The 24,212-nt window shown below is 37.7% G+C and overlaps 1 protein-coding gene across 2 annotated transcripts in view; it reads left to right on the forward strand.

The window, feature by feature from the left end:
• Positions 1-24,212, forward strand: part of LOC129244850 (protein jim lovell) — a 44,881-nt gene that overhangs the window by 18,889 nt on the left and 1,780 nt on the right. For both annotated transcript variants that reach the window (XM_054882736.1, XM_054882737.1), the window contains exon 3: positions 14,341-14,478. In XM_054882736.1, the coding sequence (XP_054738711.1) occupies positions 14,341-14,478 (138 nt within the window). The remainder of the gene's footprint in view (positions 1-14,340; positions 14,479-24,212) is intronic.

The raw sequence follows: 24,212 nt of genomic DNA on the forward strand, positions 1-24,212 counted from the left end.
AATAGCCAGTCATCAAATCAATGGATTAAGTAATACTAAGATCAATGGTTACTTAGGAATGCGTGGTAGCTCTAAATGATACTAGAATCGTCTTCAAGGTATATCTTATATGGGCTCTGAGGCATTGAGATATTGAAGGAAATTGCAAGGCCGATGAGCTACCAGAAAGGGTACTAATCGTCCACTGCTTAAAAATAGAGGCCGTATTGGGACTCCTATGGCAATTTGCAAATTAAAGATAAAACAAAAATATTCTCCAGGAGGCCAATAGGGCATGCAGAGAATAAAATATGTGATTTACAACCAGGCTATCAATTGACCGCAAATAGGTAAAAAAAGGTCAGGAGAAATGCACAAACTCTGAAGAGAGAACATCTCCAGGGTCGTGGCTTGTGTCCCCGGTCATTAGCTGTTAGGTATGCACTCTTCTAGGCTAGGAGTATTTTTTCATGAACACTCCAGAAGTTGTAGAGGAGAGGAAGAACAGTAGAAAACTTCTTCTGTAATTGTCCTGCCTTAACTAGGAGTAGAGCCAGGGTGTTAGGGAATTTTCTTTTGCTGGCTCTCTTACGGAACTAACCGGTGTTGGGTTAAAACCCATCCTTCTCTTCAGAAGAGCGTCTAAATGGTTCCTTAATGAATAAACACTGAGGTTCTCGTGTCACACAGCGTACCTACATCGTCTAAGTGAATTGGCTGCTCTAAGCCTAGTGCCACAAAAATCTAACCTTAGTGCCCATTTTATGTACATTTATATATATTTCCTGTGGTGGAAACAAACTGGACCTTGAGTTTTTTACCACTTGTAGAGTTTCCTTGCTAATCTAGGTTCTACTGTAATAATCAACTCTTCTGTTCCTTGACCTACACAACGTCCTTGGCATTACGCTTATCACCACAAATAATCGAATACAGATAAAATTAATTTATTATTATAACTTCAAATAAAAATTGTTTGCAACACCTGCCACACGCACACATGCTCCGCAAAACAAAGACTGGATACCCCATTGAATATACGAGTATGAACTAGTACGTAAGCCTTCCAAGAACAAAGCTTTGGCAAACAATAAACACATCCGTAGGCAGCGCAACTACCTGTGAGCTAAGCTTTTGCCGTCACAGCACAACCAGAAAACGTTTCCTTAACCATCCGTAGCCGGAGACGACTTGTAAACAATGGAAATTATAATTCTATTAAGATTTTACGCTTGAAGTATCCTTCTACACATGCTCCAGAAACAAGTAAAGCACTGATGATGACGGAACTGAAAACGAAAAAAAAAGATGAAAATGAAGAGAAAAAGAAGAAAAAACGCCATTGAGTGTTTGGCGCAGGATGCACTGCTGAATCAATCTGTGCAACATTGTTGGCAATCGTCGCGAACTAGTGGAATCCGCGTCCGCGGCAAAGCAAGCGAATGGCAACGCGTAATATTGACATTCCAGTGAATGATTTCATAAGACTGACTTGTACAAATACACCCACATATGTAAGGTGTGTAAGTATGTGTGTGTATGTGAGAAGAAACACTTCTTCAAACCCTACGCAAGCGAGGGGTTGGGGTTGTCAAAGACTAAGTTGAAGACACGGCTACTATTCAAATGCAAAACAAAAGCTTATGAAAGTGGCGTACAAATAGGCGTGACAGTGGCGACGGAGGTGAGGTACAAAGCATTTCAGACGCTTTCAGCTGGAGTGGTGCATTGAAGCTGAAGCATATGAATAAATGTATGCGTTTGCAGATGTGTATATGCATGTATGTGTTTAAGCGTGTATGCGTTTCAAGAGATATGTAAGGATATATGAAATAATGAGAATCATTCATAAGCCAACGAATCGACGCATTGGCGCTGCTCGAAGGCAGCTGAATGGCAGCTGGAGAATGGGTACAATGTAGCAAGCGGGGCAGGGTGGATTAAAAACTGAAGACTTTTGTTACAACAATGCAAGAATTTCATAGAAAATCGCGTGATGAGCGCTTATGCGACAGGGATAAGCTCATGCAATAAAGGCAATAATTTTTTAAGGATTTTTAAGTAGACTTCTAGCAGCCGCGATAAAATGTAGTTAAAGGTAGAGGAAGTGGTAGCGGAAGCAAAGAGATGCAAAATACGTGTCATAAAGGCGAGCATATACTTTATACAGGGTGTCCTGTGTATCCACTATATTTGGCTCATGAGAGCTATGAATCATCTTCATCGTCGGTTCCTGTTTCTCCCACTGGAGCATAGAGCCTCAATAGGGCCTATGAATAACTGAGCGAAAATGCGTCAATTTCGCTTTCCTCCGACCAAAATTTTGTTTGAATCAATGCAATTTATGGGGACAATGAGAGTAAAGAAGATCGAGAGGATGGTGAGCATTTATTTATTTATGTATTTATTTGTTTATTTTTCTCTTTCTTCAGAAAATATGAGAGCATTTATGTGATTTCTTGGCCGCCGTAGCCGAGGGAGTTCGTATATGGCTACCATTGGGCTGCTTCGGATTCGAAACCCAGAGTAGACTTGAAGTAGTAAAAGTGCTAGAAAAGGTATTTTCTATACGAAGGCAATCATCCATGGTGGATGGAGTGGCAACCCTCAATAGGCAAAGGAAATGTCAGAGTGTATTCATGGCATGAAAAGACTTCTCATAGAAATAATCTGCCATTCGGAGACGGCATAAAACTGTGAGTTCCTGCATTTATTAATATCACAACGCACATCAAAAACTGGAGACGAAGCTCCACCAAAAATCTTAAGAAAGATGGACGCGCTGCTTGTACAAGGTGGCGCAAAATTAATCATCCATTTAGTTTTTGAACAGTTTTTTTCACTTGATAAAAATCAAATGACTTTTTCTTTTGATCTCTAAGCGCTCCATAGCTTGTCTGTTTGTATTCGATTTAGATTTATATCTATTAGAGGTTTGCACTTTAACTTCATGGTCTTTTGCGTCCTTTATTAATCACAGTACCTCATTACGACCCAGCTCCCTTATTAAACTAAAGATGGAGGTAGGTTGGACTGAGCGTTTGTCTTTGTTCTGGCTGCAAATGGCCGAGATGTCCAGCCTGCTCGGCGCTATAGCGCTGCCTTTAAGGAGAAAGTGCATTGTAGTCTGCTGGGATGGATCGCAGAAATGATAAGAGTCAGTTAGAATGCTCGTAAAGTATTCTTAGTTTATCATTTAGAAGAGTTATGAGTTTCTCAACCTTTTTTTTTGTACCCCCCAGTAAGGTTTTCGCCTGGTGCAGCTCGATAGTTTGGTGCTAACTAACTTCCCATAGTCTTAGCTCTTCACTTCTAAACTTTTCTTTGATGGCGTGTTGTCCCATGGCAAGAAAAAGCTCTATTAATGAAGAGGTCGCATCCTCTCTTGTTAATGCGTTCGCTACTTCGTTCCCAGTTATCGTACTGGAACCCAAAGTAGCCGAATACGATTGTGCGTTCCTAACAGATTCAGTTTCTCTATACACTCAAGAACCAGAATCGCCTGATTGTCGCTCAGAATGACAAAATTATTCGTCTATTGCGCTTTTCTGCTCCAGCCGATAATCCTTCTACTGATTTCCTCAATAAATGGTCGTAAAAATTTGGTGATCATGGATCAATGTCAGACAATATTGATGGTTGCAGCACTGCTTTCGATATCCTCGAAAAAGAATAGTCCTATGGTGTACATGGCGTGCCGAACTTACCAAACAATAACTTAAGTGGTGTCCTGCAAAAGTACTCCATGCACGATGTGTGGACATTCACAGCCCCAAAACCGACATAAAATTTCTTATTTAACGCAGCGGTCACTAAAGTGTACCCTGTTGAACGTGGCTAGGAAAAATTTTGGCAAAGGAAATGTGATATCATCTAAGAATATGGCCGACTCGCCAAAAGTGATAATACCATAATTCAGGATTGAACAGAAGAAGACAGGAATGCACCTTCTTCTGAAAAAACACTTCATGAGTGTACAAAACACTTACGAGGAAACATAAATCACTCGAAAGAAGATTGCTGGAATATTTAGTCTCAAAACAAAACTTTTGTTGTTGTGGTTTTTGTAGCAGTTTACACTTTCATCAATCGTCGTCGTGTAACAGCTAACGGTAGACCCAGGAAACGTGCTGTTCCGACGGCTTGGGTCCAGAGGGAGAAGGATATAAGGTGAGTGGGCTTGAGAGGGTATGTGAATAGGTGAACTAACCACCATCGGCTGTTGTGCCTTCACATGCCGGACATATATTGAGTATTTCTGGGTCTATTCTGGATAGGTAGGAGTAATTCGGACAAAGGTACGCTGATCTCACGAGGCAGCTGAAGCTCTTCGTCTGCCACGGGTGGTGGTTGGACTCCGATTACGGCATTCGGGGGTCGGGAGTTTAAGAAGGAAGTAAGAGTGTATCGATGACTGTCGGTGTCCATGGGTGGTTTTCCAAATACGGGCATTTCACTAGTCATTGCAGACTGTGCAGCCATCAGCGCAGGCTCGAGATAAGGTCCGATGATTTCTGCCGATAATGCGACCTCCAGAAGCACAACTACACTTACTTTTCGCATTCGATGCCAGAGCGGGAAGCAGAAGTAAGCATTTCGACCTGGCACGCCCAGAAGAAAGGCACCTACAATTAGTCAAACCCAAGGGTAGTAGACTACCGGTTTGGCTAATCTGCTTTGGTGAGAAAGAAAATCTTGAGAACAACTTCGCATACCACGTCACCGAGTACTTGGCAGCAGAATTCTCACTCACAATTGTCCAATTAGTCGTTGTTTAGATGGCAACAAAGTAATATGAGCCGAGGCTACGTAGATTTTTTCCATATAACACCAACACAATCTTAGGTTATTCTTAAATAAACCGCTATTATGACCCTGATGAAGTCAGCCAATCAGCTGATTCTTTCAAATTTGCAGAAAGCCTGTTAATGGTCTGATCTTGACCACAGCTACTGAGTTATTTTCACCATGAGTCCAGCCCGACTGCGTTCCAGGTATATTGACGGAATCGGGTCTGGTTGAGGTATTGAGAAGAGTAGAGGACGCAAAAGAGTTTAGGGTTAAAGTGCAAACCTCAATTTTGTTCATTTTTTTTTTCTAAAATTTATTGCGTCAGGGCAAGGTAGGTACTTGAACTAATTTTAAAAATAAAACTTAATTAAAATTGTGCTGAATATAAGTTCCTACAAGGCCATAGAAGAAGCAAATCGGGCAACAACTATCTACCATTCTTATAAATGGCACACCCTGTGATACACTCAAATATTTTAACGCATATTTATTTTTGCGCAGGCAAAGCGATTTGATTTTCCTATAAAGCCCTTAATGCGTCACAAACGCAATCAGCCAGGCAGAAGGATATGTGTGTGATTATGCTGAGGGTTTGCGAATATGTAGAACGGAAAAAGTGTACTGGCAAAAATATTAGTAGATCAACTGGTATAGGGAAGCTAAATTTTCTTATTTTCCTTCTGCTGCCACAGTAAACGCTTAGCGTACATCCAAAGTCCTTATCCCTTCAATTCGTATTAGTTCAATGATTTTTCAGTGCAGGATGTCTGTGAAAAAGCGAATGTATTTGTATTAACAGGCAGTAAAAAGTAGGCGCTTTACTTCCCTTAATTCCTACCGAACATACAAAAAACAAAAAAACATATAAACGCATGCAAGCAAATTTGGTTACGGTCGTGTGTTTGTGTGCTTGTCTATTTATTTCCTTGCCGCCGCACTTGAAGTCGCATCCTTCTCACCTGGTGCTGGCGCTTCACGCTTCCACATGCCTTGAGTTGTTTATGCGGTAGTTAGTGATTTTTCATACATCATAACGTATACGCTAAGACATCCTTGCACGCCTGTCCCGTCGCCACCCCCCCTCATGCTCCTCCAGCAGTTGTGCTTCCTTAAAAATCCCAAGTTTTTCATATTTCAGCGCTTATTTTCCCACATTTGCCGCTATTTATTTTGCTGTACTTACATCCTTCTGCGACGACTTGCTGCTATACGAGTGCGAAACACTTGCACACATACACATACACTCACACTATCAATCGCATGCATACCATGCATGTCAAATTGCATTGCCACATACTTATTTTTTAAGCTCCCCAAACGGATATTATTAATATGAATCGCGCAGTCGAGAACAACAAAACCAACAAATATAAATGTTTGCGAAAAGTGAGGACAATTTATAAGACCTCAAAAGTTTATTGGGGCGTATATTACATACAAAGTGCATATTTACTATTGTTGTTTTTGTTGTTGATTTCAAAATTATTTGTTTTTATTGCACTTACGCGATTTTTGTGATTATTTGTGTTTGTTTCTTTTTACCAAAAAAATGTCTATTTTGCCATCCGTTGCGAAAGTGCAATATTTGTGGAAGTCTGTGGAATTATATATACCTGCACACATCCACACATACATATATACATATATGTAGTTGTATATTCATATTTATAGGTGTGCGTATATCCATACAGGCCGCTTGTTCGCGTTTTCTGCCACTCATATGCTGTGTCACACGAGGAAAGTTTTGCGGAAGTTTTAAAAAATGCTGCCTAGTTGCGAATAACAAATTTCCTTTAAAATACAGTGAGCGCAAATAAAATGTGCACAACTATTAATGTCAATTTTTCAAAAGAGCGGTCGCTCTTCGGCAGGCAATGGCAAACCTCCGAGTGTATTTCTGCCATGGAAAAGCTCCACATAAAAAATCATTTGCCGTTCGGAGCCGGCTTAAAACTGTAAGACTCTCCATTTGTGGAACAACACCAAGACGCGCACCACAAATACGAGAAGGAGCTCGACCAAACAACTAACAGAAGTGTAGGCACCAATTATTTTATTTTTTTATTTGTACCTACTCTGGCATGAAATCTGCTTTAAACGTTTGTGGATGCTTAGACACAAAGATACAGATTGTGCCGATTCATTCAATTATTTTTAGTGATTTTTAGTTTATTAGTGATTATTAGTTTATTCAAATAATTGTGCGTTATAACTTCATTGCAAAAACTACATGACCAGTTCTAAACTGAAGTGCCTGGGACCTTGCTGCATAGTCGACGTGGCATCGATCTCCAACGGGAATGCACAAAAAAGTTTAAATCACAGCTACATCTTAGGTTAGGTTAGGGTAAATAGCTGCCCACGCCAGGGGCCCACTTGGAGAAAAAATTAAAATTCGTCCATTGTAATGTTATAAAACCCCGCTGGCTCTGAGTGACACTTCTTCAATTTATATTCCCTCGAGGGAGGAGCGGAGGGTGCAACATTTGGAGACAGAGGTAGGGCCAACATGTTTATGGATGGCCGAAGCTGGTGGTGGGGGTTGGTGCGGCATATTCTGCAATATTTAATCAAATCCATATACCTGCCAAGACCATACTACGTAAGACGCCCTTGTTCAGAGATCTAAATTTTTACCTTTAGATCAAAGCGTTATGGTCTTGAATAATGGTGTAAGGGATATGTTGTTGTTCTTGTTTTTGTTGCCCTCGTTGTTGCTAATCTTATTCTTTTTGTTGTTGTTGCTCTTGTTGTTGGTGTTAGTGTTAGTGTTATAGCAGTACATTAGGCCCTGCTAGTGCGATGTGGTCACAGTCTAATTCATCTAACGGTAAGCCCGAGAAACGTGCTGTTTCCATGGTTGGATTAAGAGGGAGTGTGAGTGGATTTGAGAGGGCATGTGAATAGGTGCTTACCAGCGTGTGGTGCGCTTTCGCATGTCGGACGTATACTTAGTATGTCGGTGTCGTATCTAGGTAAATAGGAGTTTAACCAACTACAAAATCTATATAGTAAATGGGCCAAAGATAGGCGGGTCTCACGAGTCAGCTGAAGCTCTTCGTCTGCAATGGATAGTGTTTGGACTCCGATAACGGCATTCGGGGGTCGGAGACTTGGGAAGGTGGTGAAAATCTCCCGATGATTGTAGTTTAGCATCTGTCTATTTACTGCCCGGTCCAGTAGTTACAGTTACGTACGTCCTGGATTTCGTCGCTGTAGTTCTAGATTAGTTCTAGTCTCCTGACTCGCCTGGGAGCTGGCTCTGCTTCCAGCAAATGTCTGCGAATGGTGATTCTTACGGTAGCACACATTCACACAACCGAAATTACATGCGGAGCATTATGCTGTGCTCCTTCATTGAAGCCTTGTTGTGAAATTATTACAAGGGGGACATCAGCAGGCATCCCGTGTCTGTCCTGAAAGCAGTATTTTGACAGGTCTGGAGCTTTGTCCACTGCGAATCACTAGCGCCAGACGGCCAAGTGGGCGCATAACCCAGAACGCGACGGACAATTGCTTTTTCTTTCGAAGATCTTCTTCGATATGTATAATACCACAAGTACCAGATACTTCTACGTCTCTCGTTGCCAGACAAAAAGTCGATATCGGCGCTGATGCCGTACTAATGGGACAAAAGTTTGTCAGATGGTAGAGCTTCAAAACACGCCCCCTTTTTTTTGAAGGTTTCCTCATTTTAAAAAGTAGGGTTAATCTTTAACTGATCTGAGAAATACATACATACATATATACAAGATGGCGCAAAAGTAATCATCCGATCTTATTTTTTAACAATTTTTTTTAGTAAATAAGAAAAAAATGATTGTTTGAGATGAAAATCTTTAGTTTTCCCTCTTTATGTTCCACCTACAAAATAACCACGACTTGCTTTGGCTATTATTTATTATTTCTAAAACATTTTAGAAATAATTGTAAACATGAAATATTTGGAATTTTTTTACCAGTTTCAAGGAAAAATAGAGAATGATTCGCATTTTAGATGCAGCATTTTAAGTCCCTTATGTGGCTTCAAATTCGTTGAAACTGACCCCGACGCCATCTCTGTAAGAAATTCGAAGCAAGTGCGATTACTTTTGAAATAAATAAATTTCCCGCCAGTTGGGGTTTTTTAAATCTGAATTATATGTACATTCGTAATAAGCAGCTTCGAAATCCCTAAGTTGTGAATTTTTGGGAAGTAAAGAATTTTTAAAAAATTATCGGCCCAATGAAAACGCCATTTAAAATTTATCAGCTATATCGGCAGATTTGAATTCAGCATACAAGCCTTAACATATATTATACTATATATATTTGGTTTCAGCCTTTCTAGGATTTTCGGAGTCGTTAAACGGTTAAGTCACACACTTAAGATTTCCATTGATACTTGACGTCATTGATAGATTTAAAGAGTCAAGCACATCATCCCATTCATCAGCGCTTATATTTGTCAACAGATGATAACACCGATGAACTAAAAAAATTATGTTTACTTCAAAACGCATCTTATATTACAAATTTTTTTGCATACCGTAATTATTTGACTCCGTTTCAGGACTAAAGATTTTCCAGGTTCGGACGGCAGAAAAAAATGTGTCTTTATCTCCGATTAAACCGCTTTTGCTCCTACTGTATTTACCATGCACAAACATGCATATGTATGTGTGCATACTCGTATATGCAAATTTCTACATGCACCCGTATAAAGGTCGTCTTCAATCACACACAAATCACATTACCATTTTATTCGCAGCACCACTTGTGAACTTCTTCGATTTATGCCACTCTTTAGCATACGAATGGTATGCGAGTATGTGTGTATGTGTGTGTATAAAGTTAAATTTTACCACAATTCATATTTTTCAACACTTTCCCGCTCTCTTTCCTCCAATCCATCATCAGCCTCATGCGCTGGCAAAGCACACATGCAAATTTGCCTTTTCCGCCGTAACGACTTCCAACTTCAACTCTGACTTTCCCAAACGCCACAGCAAAGACATCATAAATTGTGTTGCTGCAGACAAAACTATTCCACCTTCGCGAATTGCTAGAAAGCTGTCGTACAAACACACTCATATTCACAAGCACACGAATGTATGAAAGCCAAAAGCGGCTCACATGAAAGTTGAATGCCAAAACAGTGAATTTTTGTTGTATTTGTTTGGTGCTGTTGATGGCTCGGGTGCGGTATCGATATGTACAACATTGTTTGGCTGTGTAGCCCATAATCAGCACCCGAGGCTGACGGCCTGCATTGGAGCGCCAGCAGAGCTGTTTGCACCTTCGCCAACGCGCATATAAATAAATAAATAAATAAATGAAACCACAATTGAATTTATTTTTCCGACTATGAGTTTTTAAAAACTTAATTCAAATGCAGTATGTGGATTGAGCCCGAAAGCATGCAATGAGAATGGCTAGAATGGCTGGTGAGAGAAACAGATAGGGGCGGGAAGTGCAAGTCAGTGGTTGTGCTAAAGTAGTGCTATGAAAAACAGTTAGTTTGTCAAATTACCTGCAAATGTGCTGTCAACTGTCGTTAGTGAATGTATGACAGTCTGTCGGTAAAAACTTTTAGCCTAATGACTCTTTTTCGCAAAGCAGACGATTTGAACAGGAAACGGGAGCATAGTTAAAGGGATTCGAAAAACAAAAAAACAAAAAAAATATATGAAAACAGGTATGTTAAATGGTCTAGGTGGAGAAACGAACTGAAGGAGGAATTGTTTAAAGGAAAAAGGGACTTAAAACGCCTCAATAAGTGTATATATTTGATGATAAAAAAGCTCAAAATGAATAAGTGCCTATGCGTATTAAGTGAATGATAACAAATTGGGTCATTAAAGAATGGCATTGCTTTAGCAAAAAATAAATGTATTCTTTCCTTTAAACTTTCCAAATTTATCCTGCAATACTTAATATTGTACGTAAAGGATTTTTCAATAGATACGCTCGAAATTTGAAAGTTTTAACGGGCGAAGTTAAAAAAACAGCTTCAGAATTAACCACTGAATTAACCACAGTGCGTTGAAATTGTTGAAACTTTTTAACAAAAGCACTACTACGTTCGCCAAGCGTTCGGGGCGCTGACTTATTAAAGAGAATCATCTCACTTCTGGTTAAGTGACTTTACAGGCAAGCAAAATAACCGGATTTGGAGTCACGAAACCCCAGGATCTATTCATCAGACGCCTCTACGCTCCAAAAAAAAAAAAACAAATAGCAGGTCGATTTCGGTCCGCCAGTATATGGGCTCTAATTATTTTCGAAGGTGCGCATGTAACTGCGAACACTAAGCGAAATAGCCATATGGCACAAACCAGCTTCATAATTTTTCTCCTAAAATAGCTGGATAATATTTTCTTGAGTTACCTCTCAATGCATTTAAATGCGTGCACGAACAAGCGATTATCTTAAATTATTTTGTCAAATTAATAAATTATTTTTGCTGCAAGTTTCGTTACGTTCGTGCGTTGCTTGAAATTTGCGTTTCTTGAAGGATATAAAGTAGTGAGAAGGGACAATTGCTTTCGTTAAGATCTCATTTCTGGTTGTGGCAATTTCGTAACATTTTCATACACAGTTCACAATTCAAAAGATTCTTTGAGGCAAGTAGCGTAGTTTTCATCAGTGTTGTTAACTAATTTTTTGAGAAATTCCTACAGTGCCCACAAAAAAAATCGTATTTTTAAATTTTTCCCCCTACGCCCAGAAAAAGGTTCCCTATAACAATCCCTATACTTGCTTTTCTCACAATTCCAGTATTATGAGGTACTAACAATACTAAATTTACTAAATTGTTTTTCTCGACTTTGGCCAATATATTTTTTATTATTCTGATACATTTTTGTCTGCGGAGCTCACACTTCTGTAATAATTTAGAATCGGACGCAATTTCTTTTAAAAGTGGTATTAGAAGTGGACCATCTTCATGTAACGCCACATTGTGTTCCGCAAAAAACATACTGAGTCTTATTTTAAAATTTTTTTGAACTGTCGGTCTGATACTTCTTAAAAAAATTCTTTATCTTCGGCGTTGTTTTTACAATCTTTTTTTTTGTTTTGTCTGCTTTTGGCTCCGATTTTATGAGATCGGATTTGACGCATACTAAAATTTTATGGCAACCAGCGTATTTACATGTATATGGATCTTCTGCTACAGCCTCAAGCCAGCCCTTAAAGTGATCGTTGAACTTCCGCTTTCCGATTTTAATCGCTTGCTCTTGCTTTCCTCGGGGTAGTCAGATGGTAAACTCATTTCTGTAATATATAAAAAAAGTTAAAACAAAAGCTAAAAGCAAAATCGTTTAAAACTTACTCAAAAATTTCTGCAAGCAAAAAGAAAAAAGCGCGCACAACTTGAGAGCAAGCGAATTCTCACCACCTCGGCAATATTACCAATCCAATACAATGTATTTAAAAAGAACGCTGCCATAACAATGAAAGAAGTTTGGAACCAGATTTTTATTTTCAGGAAATTTTTCAATGTCTTTTTGTATCTCTTAAAAATTTTCTATATTTAGTAAATTAAAAAAAAAATCTGTCCTTTTTCCCCTATAAACATTTTTTAGACAAAACCCCATGCATGTACTAGGATATTCTCCCTACAGTTAGCAACAGTGGTTCCCATCAGTAAATAAATGATTTTCGTACGGGGAAAATAACTTTCTAGGGCACTATGCCAAAAGGAACGCAGCTGTCTCCCGAGGAGCGCGCAAGTATTCTAATTCATAGTGAATCGGGCGTCTCGGTTCGCAAAATATAGCTAAAAGTTAATTGAAATAAAAATAACACCCACAACTGTTAAAAAAATCCTGATGGATATGGAAAAATTAACAGGACTAGTCCAAAGCCTAAGATTGACGGCAAGTTTAAGAGAGAGGTAAGACGGTTGACTGTCATTAAAACATTAGCCCCAACTAAATTATATGAAGGTTTCGAATTTAAAATAACAAAGTAGACTAGCAAAACCGAAGCTTACACGACGCCACAAAACTGCTAAACTCGCATTCGCCAATAATAAGAAGTGCTAGAATGATTAATGGCAGTCCATCGTTTTTTGCGATGTGACACAATTTCATCTTGATCGACCTGATGGTCTTCAAAAGTATTGCAGAGGCATCCAAGATTCATGACAAATGCGCCACTCCCGAAACTTCCACCGTTGCTCTGGCTACTTTAGAAATTTTCGACTTTTTGCATAGATTTTCGTGGAATTTTTTGTCTGCTCGCTATCATTAAGGCACTTGGGAATTTTTATAATACTTATCAAAAGGAGGTGTCGCCGAATATGACTGGTCTCACGTTCTAAAATTGCGAGCTACATGGAGCTATAGCGTAGGTATTTAAGCAGCAGAAGTTCATCGTGCATTTTTTTTTTGTCAAATTCCCATTATCAATTTTCAAGAATACTACCCCACGGAGGTACTACCGAATATGACTGGTCTCATATCCTGATGTTGTGAATTACGTTCATATGTATAGGGTGGACCATGTAAAATTTGCTTTTTGAATCGGCTATAAAAAAACTAATCAATATTTTTTCAAACTTTTTTTTTATTTTGAAGATTGAACTTATGAATGAAAAATAATATCGTTCAAATGGCTGCCACGACTGGCTTTACAGTAGGCCATTCGATCAACCCAATTTTTAAGCACATTTTCGATTGTTTGGGCTCCAATTTCATGAATGGCAACTTCGATTACGTGTTTTAAAGCATCAATCGTCTCTGGATGATTCGAATAGCATTTGTCCTTAACGGCTCTCCACAAAAAGTAGTCCAACGGGCTTAAATCACAGCTCCGAGGCGGCCAATTGATATCGGAATTTCGGCTGATTATTCGGTTTTCAAAAACGGTAGCCAAAAGTTTGAGTGTAACTTTGGCAGTGTGAGAAGTTGCACCGTCCTGTTGAAATCAAATGTCGTCCATGTCATCCTCTTCAATTTTTGGAAACAACTCGTTGCGCATGTCACGGTAACGCTTGGCATTTATTGTAACCGCGGCTCCTCGCTAATTTTCGAAAAAAATGGCCCGATGATGCCGCCAGACCAAAAACCGCACCAAACAGTGACTCGTTGTGGATGCCTTTGCTTCTCTACAGCAACGTGTGGATTTTCTGATCCCCAAATCCGACAATTTTGCTTATTGACGTAGCCACCGATGTGAAAATCAGAAAAGAAGAAGAAGACTCACCACTTTGGAAATAGGTTTTCAATATTTCCCAATTTTGTTCAAGCGTATAGCACCCCATTTCGTAAATATCAAACTTTTAAGTAAATTATAAACACATTTGACATGTCACTTGTGTTACCATTCTCAAAAAAATAGGTGGTTCAAAAAGCAAACGCTATATGGCCCACCCTGTATTTAGGTCTACAGCATATTTAGCCTGCAGAAGTTCATCATCATACGTGACCTTTAACGCTGGCTGCCTTGGCTTGACTTCGCTTGGCTTCGTTGGAAAAGTCAATTTTATTCATAGATATTATTTTAGTTAAAATTAAAACCCATTTCTATTCACTCTATTCAATTAAAAAATAATTCCTTTTCATATCTTTTTGCTCTTTACAGTGTTTAGCTTGGATTCACCGCTCGGTCTCTTTCCGCCCGGCATTGACCCTGGCAAACTCTACAATCCGCTAATGGAAATGTCCGATCCGCGTGTCATGCCTGGCGACCATCCACCGCCCTTTCTGAAAGGCAAAAAAAGTAAGTGAATTTCTTTAACAACGACAACTAACAGTACCGTGCAATTTAAATTAAAACAGTCTCCAAGTAAAAGCAACTAATTAACCTCGCAATTGAACCTGAAACTCAACGCACAACACGCTTCAAGTATTTTTCAAAATCAAAAAAAGAAAAACAAAACAGTTCACTTGAACGTAAAAGAGAAGATTTTGCAAAAAAAACCCCGAAATGAGAAATCAATAAAATTGAAAAGGCAAAAAATAAAATATTTATCCACAAAAGACGTGTGGGTCAATGCGCCAACACTCGTCAACGGCACAGGGCAAAAAAAAATTCAGTAAAAAACAAATTTTCACACCTGAGTAGCGCCTACTATTGTGCACAGTTGTTGTTACAATGTAACTGTCCTCTTGCCACTGCATGTTTACACACTTTGCGCATGCGCACCCACTTGACTGCACTCGTCTGGTACTTTTGCTCACGTACGCGCTCGTTGAGCTACCGGCGATTAGTGAACGCCGGCGTAGGGACAGGCGCATTGCCATTCTCTCTTCAAGTGTTTCCACTTTAATGATTTCAATTGCTTTACTGCTGAGGTCTCTTTGGATTGCCCTGCTTTTCGCAATGCTATCTGCGATCGATTGCACTCGCTATTTGATGATCGATTTAAAAGTAGTTAGAGTAGTATTTGCGCTGTTGACTGCACTTAAATAGAGCCAGAGTAAATTAATTTTCACCGATTAAAAAAGCATTAGGGGCAATACTCGTATAAGTGAAAGCTTTTTGATAAGTAAGGCCAAGGAGGAGCTTTCACTAATCATGAAACTGAGTACAAGGTTTTCAATTTTTAATGAGTTTGGTTTAAACGATTTTTATTAAATTTTAAATCAAATCAATTACAGTTTTTCATAGTGCAAACACAAAATTATTAGACAAACTTTAAGATAAATTATTTTATTTTAAGTCGAAGTCCGCTTTTGCATTTAAAAAATTTTTTTGAACTAATTATCCAAAACGCTAAATTAATCATCCAATTTTATATTTGAATAATTTTTTTACAAGTAAAGAAAACGTGATTTTGACCGATGGAAATCTGTCTTTTGTCCTTTACACGCTTCCGCTTCGTGTCTGCTTGTATACTGCAGTTGCCTAGTCCGCAAGTGTCAAATATGATTGGCGTACGATGCCATTTGCAAAAATTATAAATATTCCGATAGGGTGATTAATTTTGGGCCACTTTGTATGTTAGTGCTAAAATCGAACTCTTCCCCCAAATGGAATGGAAAGCCTAACAATTTAATGGCGTCTTTGGCAGACTCATGGCAGGTGAATTTTATGCGAGACCTTTTCCTCCTAGAAACCTCCTTATATTTACATTACTGAAACCCTGCCTAATAAAAGCTTCCACTACGACCACACTTTATTTGAGCTTTCACTTTAACTTTTTTCAAATTTGTTGACAATGAATTTACAAATCTGTTAAAAAAGAAAAAATAGATAGTTGCTCGACTTAATAAACCAGAAAATAATGACTCAGCTGAGCATGCCCTTTCAAGCTTTCACTTCAAACAGAATTTATAATTTTAATGAAAAAAAGTGACTAACAAATATCTCTTAACATAATGACAGTCAAACAAAGAGAAGCTTTTACTCAGACTACATTTTATTGGAGCTTTCACTTCAATGTTTTCCGAACTCCTTCTAAGGCAATTCAAAAATTCTTTTCAAAAAATGAAAAGTAGTTATTTACCTTAAGAAAACGGAAAATAAGGACAACTTTGACTCAGCTTAGCATGCAATTTAAAGGTTTCTTAATCTCCTTGATAGGCGCCATAACCACTTACGCGATTTTGGCCTTTGGAGTTTAATGCAAAAAGGAACCAAAATTGAAATTAAATAAAAAAAAAATTGATAAAAAAAATTAACAAAAAAATTTTTTTTAATATATATATAAAACACCCAAACCAAGAAAAGCTTCCACGCCGACTTTATTTGAGCTTTCACTTCAATATTTTTCGAATCAGTTCAAAGCTTTCAGCTTTTCCCGTTCCTATTCCTTCCCGTCTTGCCAAGTTCTAACAAATTCATTGGCAACAACAAAATATGTACTGACACTTTTATCGGCTACCTAGGCATGATTTTGAATGCATGTCATGCACTCAATCGTTCAATGGACTTGCCATTATTAGCGTCATTGTCGTTGACGCAGTTCGATATCACATGAGGCGGTAAATTCAATTTTGTGGTTTTCCTGCATCGCTCAGCTGAGTGCGCATGTGCGCCTAGGCATGTCAGATGGTGCAGTAAAAAAGTGTGAAGCATATGCACTTGCAATTCTCGTATTCATGTATGTATGTATGTATGTGTGTGTGTATTGATTGTTTGCAGTCAAGTGAACGCATCATTTGCCATAAAAAGTGTGCAATTTTTCAATTATTGAGATTGACGTTTTGCATTCATTGCACAATCAATCACCGCATGTGCGAGTGAGATGGCAATATATCATATTGTGGGCTATGATGAGAAATACGTCTATGGGCAGCAAACGAAAAAACCTCAAATAGTTAATGAGTTTTTTCTGCATATCAACCGCATTACAATTCAATTTTTTATTGTGCTTTTTTTGTTGTTTTTGTTTCTTATTTCAGATAATATTTATATGTAAGTCTCATTGTTTGGTTATGCATCTTTAACATTTATCCATAAACAAGATCAATAACAACAAGCAGCAAAACAAAAAACAAAAACAATAAAAGACAGTACAACTAGCCGCATGAACAATAGAAAAATGGAAATTGTAGCACAATCAGGCTTACATTGCTTTACAAATGTGTGTATGTATGTATGTGTGTGTATGTATGTATATATGTGCAATACTATAAGCGTTTGCACTAGGCATGAAAACCAATTACAACAATTGATACACACAAAACGTATCAGCCAACAACAAGCGGGTAGATAAAAACAAACAATAAACAGCAACAAATATTCATTAAAATTTGAGAAAAAATTGCTTAGTCATATGATTGACAGCATTGAAATAGCCGTGAAAAACATCGCATCGTTTCTTTTTTTATGAATTAGACACTTACACGCTTCACAAGCAATTACGCTTTTTACACGGCGCTTTGCATTACTTTTTCTCATTTACATACAGACACTGTGTCTATAATAAATGCGTGGCAAACTTGTTAGGATTAGTGATGCAAATGGACCCGATGTTGATAAGTCAAATCAGCGATTTTTGACAAGCTCATTCTAGTATTGACAAATCAGCTTCACACTTAGCGGCGATAATATGACAACTGACATGACAATCACACAGGCGAGTAGCAGGATGAGCAGGCAATGAGTTTAGTAAAAATACGTCCCTATTTGGCCAAAAGATGTTTAATGCTAGTTGATCTATTTTCGGTATAGCCATCAGAGCTCTCTTCAATTTGTTTGACTACTTTGATTATAGTCCAAGACGAAGCTATTAAAGGTGATGGTGGATGTGGTGGTCGAGAAGTTTTGTTTTAGTAGTACCATCTTGATTTGACTAAGAATCTGCCTATGCCGTCAGCAATTTCTTTCAAGTTGACCATCGAGAATTCCCAGACTTGGGCACTAACACAGATAGTGGAAGGCTGTTTCCCTAGAATACTCTTTATTGCAGCTTCTACGTCTATTATCGTACGGCCGCCCCATCTTCCTAGATGAGTGCGATGTCCCGCTTGACTATCTGCAAAACTGCAGACTTCCGATAGTTGTTACGGATGGTTTTTAATTATACTGTAAGCTTTTCTTATCCCGAGAACTTCTGATTGAAAAATACTATTCCAATTCTCCAGGACTTGGAAGTTTCGAGATCTTTCGAATATACACCAGTGTCGACACCGCAATCCATCTTGGATGCAATAGTGTAAAGTGCACTTGTAATCTCTTTGACTACTGAATTCAAATCCCATTCCTTTCGCGTGGGGAACTTTACCTTAAACTCTATTCTGAAGTCTAGAGTAGTGGAATTAAAATATGAATGGGTTGCTAGTAAATCTTTGGCTGTTTAAGATAACACTATGACCAAAAACTAGCTTCTTATATTAAAGGTAATATCAGTGGAGCAGCTAATTTTTTTCCTTCGCCGTGTATATTCGGATGCCAGTATAAAATTAAATGACGAAGCGCCGTTCCGTTCGCACCATCGTCGGATGCTTCGAGCTTCAAATGCATGTCGCCTGTTCAAAGCTGTTCGTACTTTTCTATTTCTTTTCACTCTTCTTCTTCTGTCGGGATATTCTAATGTACAAAGCGTTGTTGCTGGACTAGTGCCACCACCGCCTTTAATGAAGGCGCCTTCTTATAGTCCTCCATCTGCTAAGTGTCATCTCGCCCGTGTTTTGGTTGCGTAAATATCCCACTTATGTGAAATTAGTCTATTATAGTTATGCACTCGCAAATATTGACTTGTCTTAGACAATTGAAGCAACATTTTTGTATTAAGGTCAACGCCGTTGGGGACCGATAAAACTGGCCAAAATAGAAAAACAAAATAGAAACTCAACACATTGACTATATTGAGCTCAATAAAAGAAGATAGCATTCAACAGGAATAGGCCACTGATGGCAGATAGCAAGTAAAAGCAACAACAAAAGCAAAAAAGCATAGCTGAACTAGAAATAACAACAATAAAGAGAAAAAACCATATATTCGTACTCTTACGCCAACTTTGCTAACTGCATAGCTGGTAGACTTGTAGACGTCGTGTTTTGCCAAATATGTAGGGGTATAAGTAAATTATTAAAAATATTTTTATTTTTTTTTTATTTTATGACATAAACAAAGGGCAATAAAGCAATATACTCATAGTATTGTAGTAGTAAAATGCATGGCTACATATTGTTGCCATTATTTGCAAGCCTTATTGCTCTTTTGCTTTTTGCTGGTCACTCGACCACAACGAATTGCATTTGCCCGAAATCGATTGCAGGATTTTTCTGATTTCAAAAGACAAAAAAAAAACACTGTTTACTGTGACTACATTGTAAATCGCAAATCACGTTTAAAATGTGAACAAATCAGTTAATCGCACTGGCGCACAATAATACGCATACATACACACATACATACATGCATACATGCATATGTACCCTACATAAATTCATATGCGCATTTAGAGAAATCAATTTAGGGCAAACTACTTAGTATTGAACTACAGCAAACTACCTAAATTTTGCTACTTTCTTGTTCTCCTAGGAACAACTCCTATGAGTAACTACTTCTTCCAGCATTTGCCAGTTAGTACTTGTATCATACTTGTGCATACATCATGAGCCAAATGTTGCTGATAATGACGATGACGATAGCGATGATGGTAGCGATGGCATTGGCGGCGGTTACTCGACTCGTCGAAATCGTCAGAGATTCTTATCATTTTGCAAATATCGTGGCCATATGGCGGCGCAGTGCCTTTGGCTTTACTCTTGCGAATTGTTTACTTTTATTTATTTATTTTCAGTTTTTTCGTACATTTCAATACTAATATATATTTTCTTATTTGGAGATCTTGCGCCGTGTATGTATGTATGTATTGTTGTAATACCGCCGGCATGCTTACGAAAATGAAACCATAGATCTTGCATATCCGATAAGCTTCAAAGCAATTGTTGCAAATGTGCAAAAAATAGGCAAAAAAATAGGCAAAAAAACGATTTTTTTTTAGAAAAATAAACTTGATGATCGCTTTTGTTTTGAATTCTGAGGATACTCAATTTTTACAAGCCATATTTTTTTTGCAAAAAAAAAACCAAAATCGCAACAAAAACCTCAACAATCGTTGAGTTCGGATCACGATTTTTCTTCAACAGTTATTTATTTGTGTTTCTATAAGTTATTATTGTTGCTATAGTTGTTGTAGGCGAACGAAAATGAAGAAATTAAATGTGACGCGATGACATGCGCATTTGCAAAGTCAACGAATCTCAAACTCAATGTTGGCCAGGTGGGTGGGGAGGTGTGAAATGTGCTGGAGATATTGAACAAGTGCAGAAGCGAAGAATGTAGACAAATGTTTTTTAACCACGCAGTATTTAGTCTCAGCGATCTTACGGCATTCCTTAACCCTTTCACACCCTCAACAAAAATTTAAAAAAATCTAATAATCTTTAAAACGAAATATCTCGAAAATTGTAAAATTTTGGACATCATGTGACATAACCAAATTAAACAGAAATTACCTGAAGTATCTACGACGACTTTCTCGGTAGACTCGTTAATAAAAACGTCGGCAGTTCTTCTCAAAAGCGCCGCTCAAAAACTACTGCCCCGATTTCAACATTTTTTTAGATGTGTACGAGTATAACACCCATTTTAGTTAAGTGTTGCCACCTTTTTGTATTTAAATTAAAATAAATTATTAAAAAATACATAAGTATTATAGCACCGACATCAAAGCAAATATTTTTAAGCAAAATATGTTCAATTTTTTTTGTTTACGTTGCCACTTGTTTTGCATAAATAGCATTTGCATCACACATTTTATTATTATATATTTAGATAAAGTTATTAATGAATATTTGTAAATCATGCATTAATAAAAAATATCTTTACCCGGTGTTGCCACCTAGTTGGAAATTAAGAAACGAATTACAAAATAATATTAATTGCAAAAAGTTATAAACTTATTCACATATAACAATGCAGTGTAATATTTTTAATATTATAATATTTTTAAAAGGGTTGCCATCTTATTTAAAAAAAGATAAATAACAACATTTAATTTGAGATTTCGGCATTGCTATAAAACAGAATACGTTGAAAAGAATGCAAACATTTTTAATTAAAACACTATTTGTTTTTAGCGTTGCCACTTAACTCTTAAGGCACAAATAATAAATATTAATACAAATGAAGTGATAGCACATAAATTATGATTGGAAGCATTTTTTTTTTTTGAATACTTTTTTTAGTAATTAAAAAATTGATTTTGAGTGTTGGAAGCACGCACTCCATTGTATACTGCAGTTGCCTAGTCCACAAGTTGCCTACGATCCCATTTGCAAAAATTAGAAATCTTCTGATAGGGTGATTAATTTTGCGCCACCTTGAATCAATTAAAAATATTTCGGGAATAGCGTTGTCACTTATATTTTATTTCTAAAACCTTTGAAATTGCTTTATAATCTGAAGTAATATATGTACAGGCATGAAAACAATTAAACTCTGTATAAATTGACTTCAAACATAATTCCTGTCTTTAGAAACATAAAAAAACAGTATTAAAAAAATTAAATGAGGCATTTTCTGGTGGAAAATGTTTTAGCCCCTCAACTCTCATCTGATTGAGTCTTGTCGACCCTCTTAAAAAAAGTGTCTCAAAAGGTTATTAAAAAGGCAGTTAGAGGCTTAAAATGTTATGCAAAAATTTTAAGCAGGAAATTTGGCCGGTGATAACCAAAGGTAAAAGGTTTCATTAGGAGTTTTATAGGTATACAAGTTGGAATGGCACCATTGTGTAATGAAAGTAGCAGACGATTTCTCTGACTTGAACTTGCTTAAATCAAATCCTAACGAAATTTCTGTCTTTAGAGATATAATATAACATACACAAAAAGTTAATGAAGATTTTTTTCTTAAACATGGTAACCAATTAATTCTCATCTGATTGCGTTTTTTTAAGGCTTTTACCTTTAAACACTCTTTTTTTTGTTCGAAATTGGCTCTATTCATCAACGTAATTTCCATCAAGAACAACACGCAATCATTCCTGCGCCGCTCTAACATTTCAATACCACTTTTGTAGAACGATTTATTTTTTGCCTCAAAATAAGCCTCCGTTTCATTCGGACGAAATTTCTTACCGGCGAGCTTTTTTTAAGGTCTGCGAACAGGCAGTGTTTGCTGGCAGCCATTTCTGGCGAATGGCGCAGGATGTAGGAGCAATTCGAGGTTCAATTCATGCCTTTGGGGTTCTTTGCCTTTGTTTTGATTGATTTGAAACACGGTGCGGTGTCTTGATGGAAGTGAAGGTGAAGTGAAGATGAAGTGAGGAAACGCGGCACCCAGTTTGAACAGAGCTTTCTCATAGTCAAATGCTGATGCAATATAAAGCCAACTCATTCTTTTGATATCTTTATGATGTCAGCGAACTCACGCAACTTCACTTTTCGATCATTCGAAACAATTTTGTGGATTTTTTTGATGTTTTCTGGTCTTATCGCCTCATTGGGACGTCCACTGCATTGTGCATCATCGGTGTCTCTACGACCACTTTTGAACCCAGAAAACCATCGTTTTATTGTTGTTTCTGATGGAGTGGAGTCCCCATAACACTTTTCAAGTCACCCTCGGCAGTCAATGGCAAACCTTCGAGTGTATTTCTGCCATGAAAAAGATCCTCATAAAAAATATCTGCCGTTTGGAGTCGGCTTGAAACTGTAGGTCCCTCCATTTGTGGAACAACATCAAGGCGCACACCACAAATACGAGGAGGAGCTCGGCCAAACACCCAAAAATGCTGTACGCGCCAATTATATATATATATGTACTAACTGAAAAATAGGTGAATGCAATAAAACTAGTGCCATCTATGTTTTAGGCACGACACTTTTCAACTCATATGTTACAAAGTTGTATTGATCAAAGTATTACAGGATTTTTCCGATTTTAGCTTGCGTTAATTTCAAAAAATTTATTGGTAGAAACTAGCCACAGCCTTCAATTTGTCTCATCATTTTCTGGCTTTTTTTTTTTTGACAAAATGTATAAGGTACTTTTCTTTCCAATCACATATTTATGTTCATAATGGCTCTTTATTAGGAAAAAGTGCATCTTTTTTCTACCCACTTCCCAATTTTACTAATCAGTCCAGTCTTTCCGTCAACAAAAAACTTTTCCATTATCACTAGCGCCTGATCTTCTCGCTGATGGCTGAGTGTAAGTACAAATTAGATTGGCGCCACAGCGCATTTTTCTTCAGCTTAGTATCATATTTCCATGTAATCCCTGTTTGTAGCTGTCAAGCTTTCTCCTTCAATGCCTTTAAGTGCTTATACGGGTACACCTATGCTCGTGCCCTGATGGCTTTTAACACTAATTGATATGTTCAGCTTAAAAGGTACGAAAATCTACTTACACGTGCGTGATACACTTCTCTATTGAATATACAAACGAGTGTATATATGTATGTTAATACATATAAATACTTGAGTAAATGTGTATATATGTGATAGCTGTACTTTTTTTATTTATGTATATGGTGGTAGAATCCATTCAACAACTTAGGCCAAAATCTAGATATTGCTGTGACTAAGGCGAAGAGAGTCAAATGGATCAGAAGGCATCGCGTAGCTATCTGGACTCTTTTCTCTGAACTCTTTCCAATCGGTTTATGCCGATCGATAGGGAATGAATTTCCAGAATTTCCAGAACTGTCATTTTGCACTTGCACTTCAGCCGCAGACCTTTGAAGTTTGGTGCTGTCTATGGAGACCTATTACTGCTGAGCTATAATTTTGTTTTGATATATATATTTTTTTTAACTAATTTTATATCCGTCTTGTCTACGGCGAACTGAGCGGCCGCTTGTGGTTCATCGTTTTCCTGAAAAACTCACGAGGTCTTCCGCTAGTCTTCGTCTGTTGGCTGACGAAATCTGTTTCACAGTCTTCCTTTAAAGCTTCCTTCTTCCCAACATTAAGTGCGACATTCCTTGTTTATTGTGACAGCTGACATATGTATGTGACAGGTGGCCGCTATAAGCAAGTCGATTGGTGCT

This window comes from Anastrepha obliqua, chromosome 4, assembly GCF_027943255.1.
Source record: "Anastrepha obliqua isolate idAnaObli1 chromosome 4, idAnaObli1_1.0, whole genome shotgun sequence".
Classification (NCBI taxonomy): Eukaryota; Metazoa; Arthropoda; class Insecta; order Diptera; family Tephritidae; genus Anastrepha; species Anastrepha obliqua.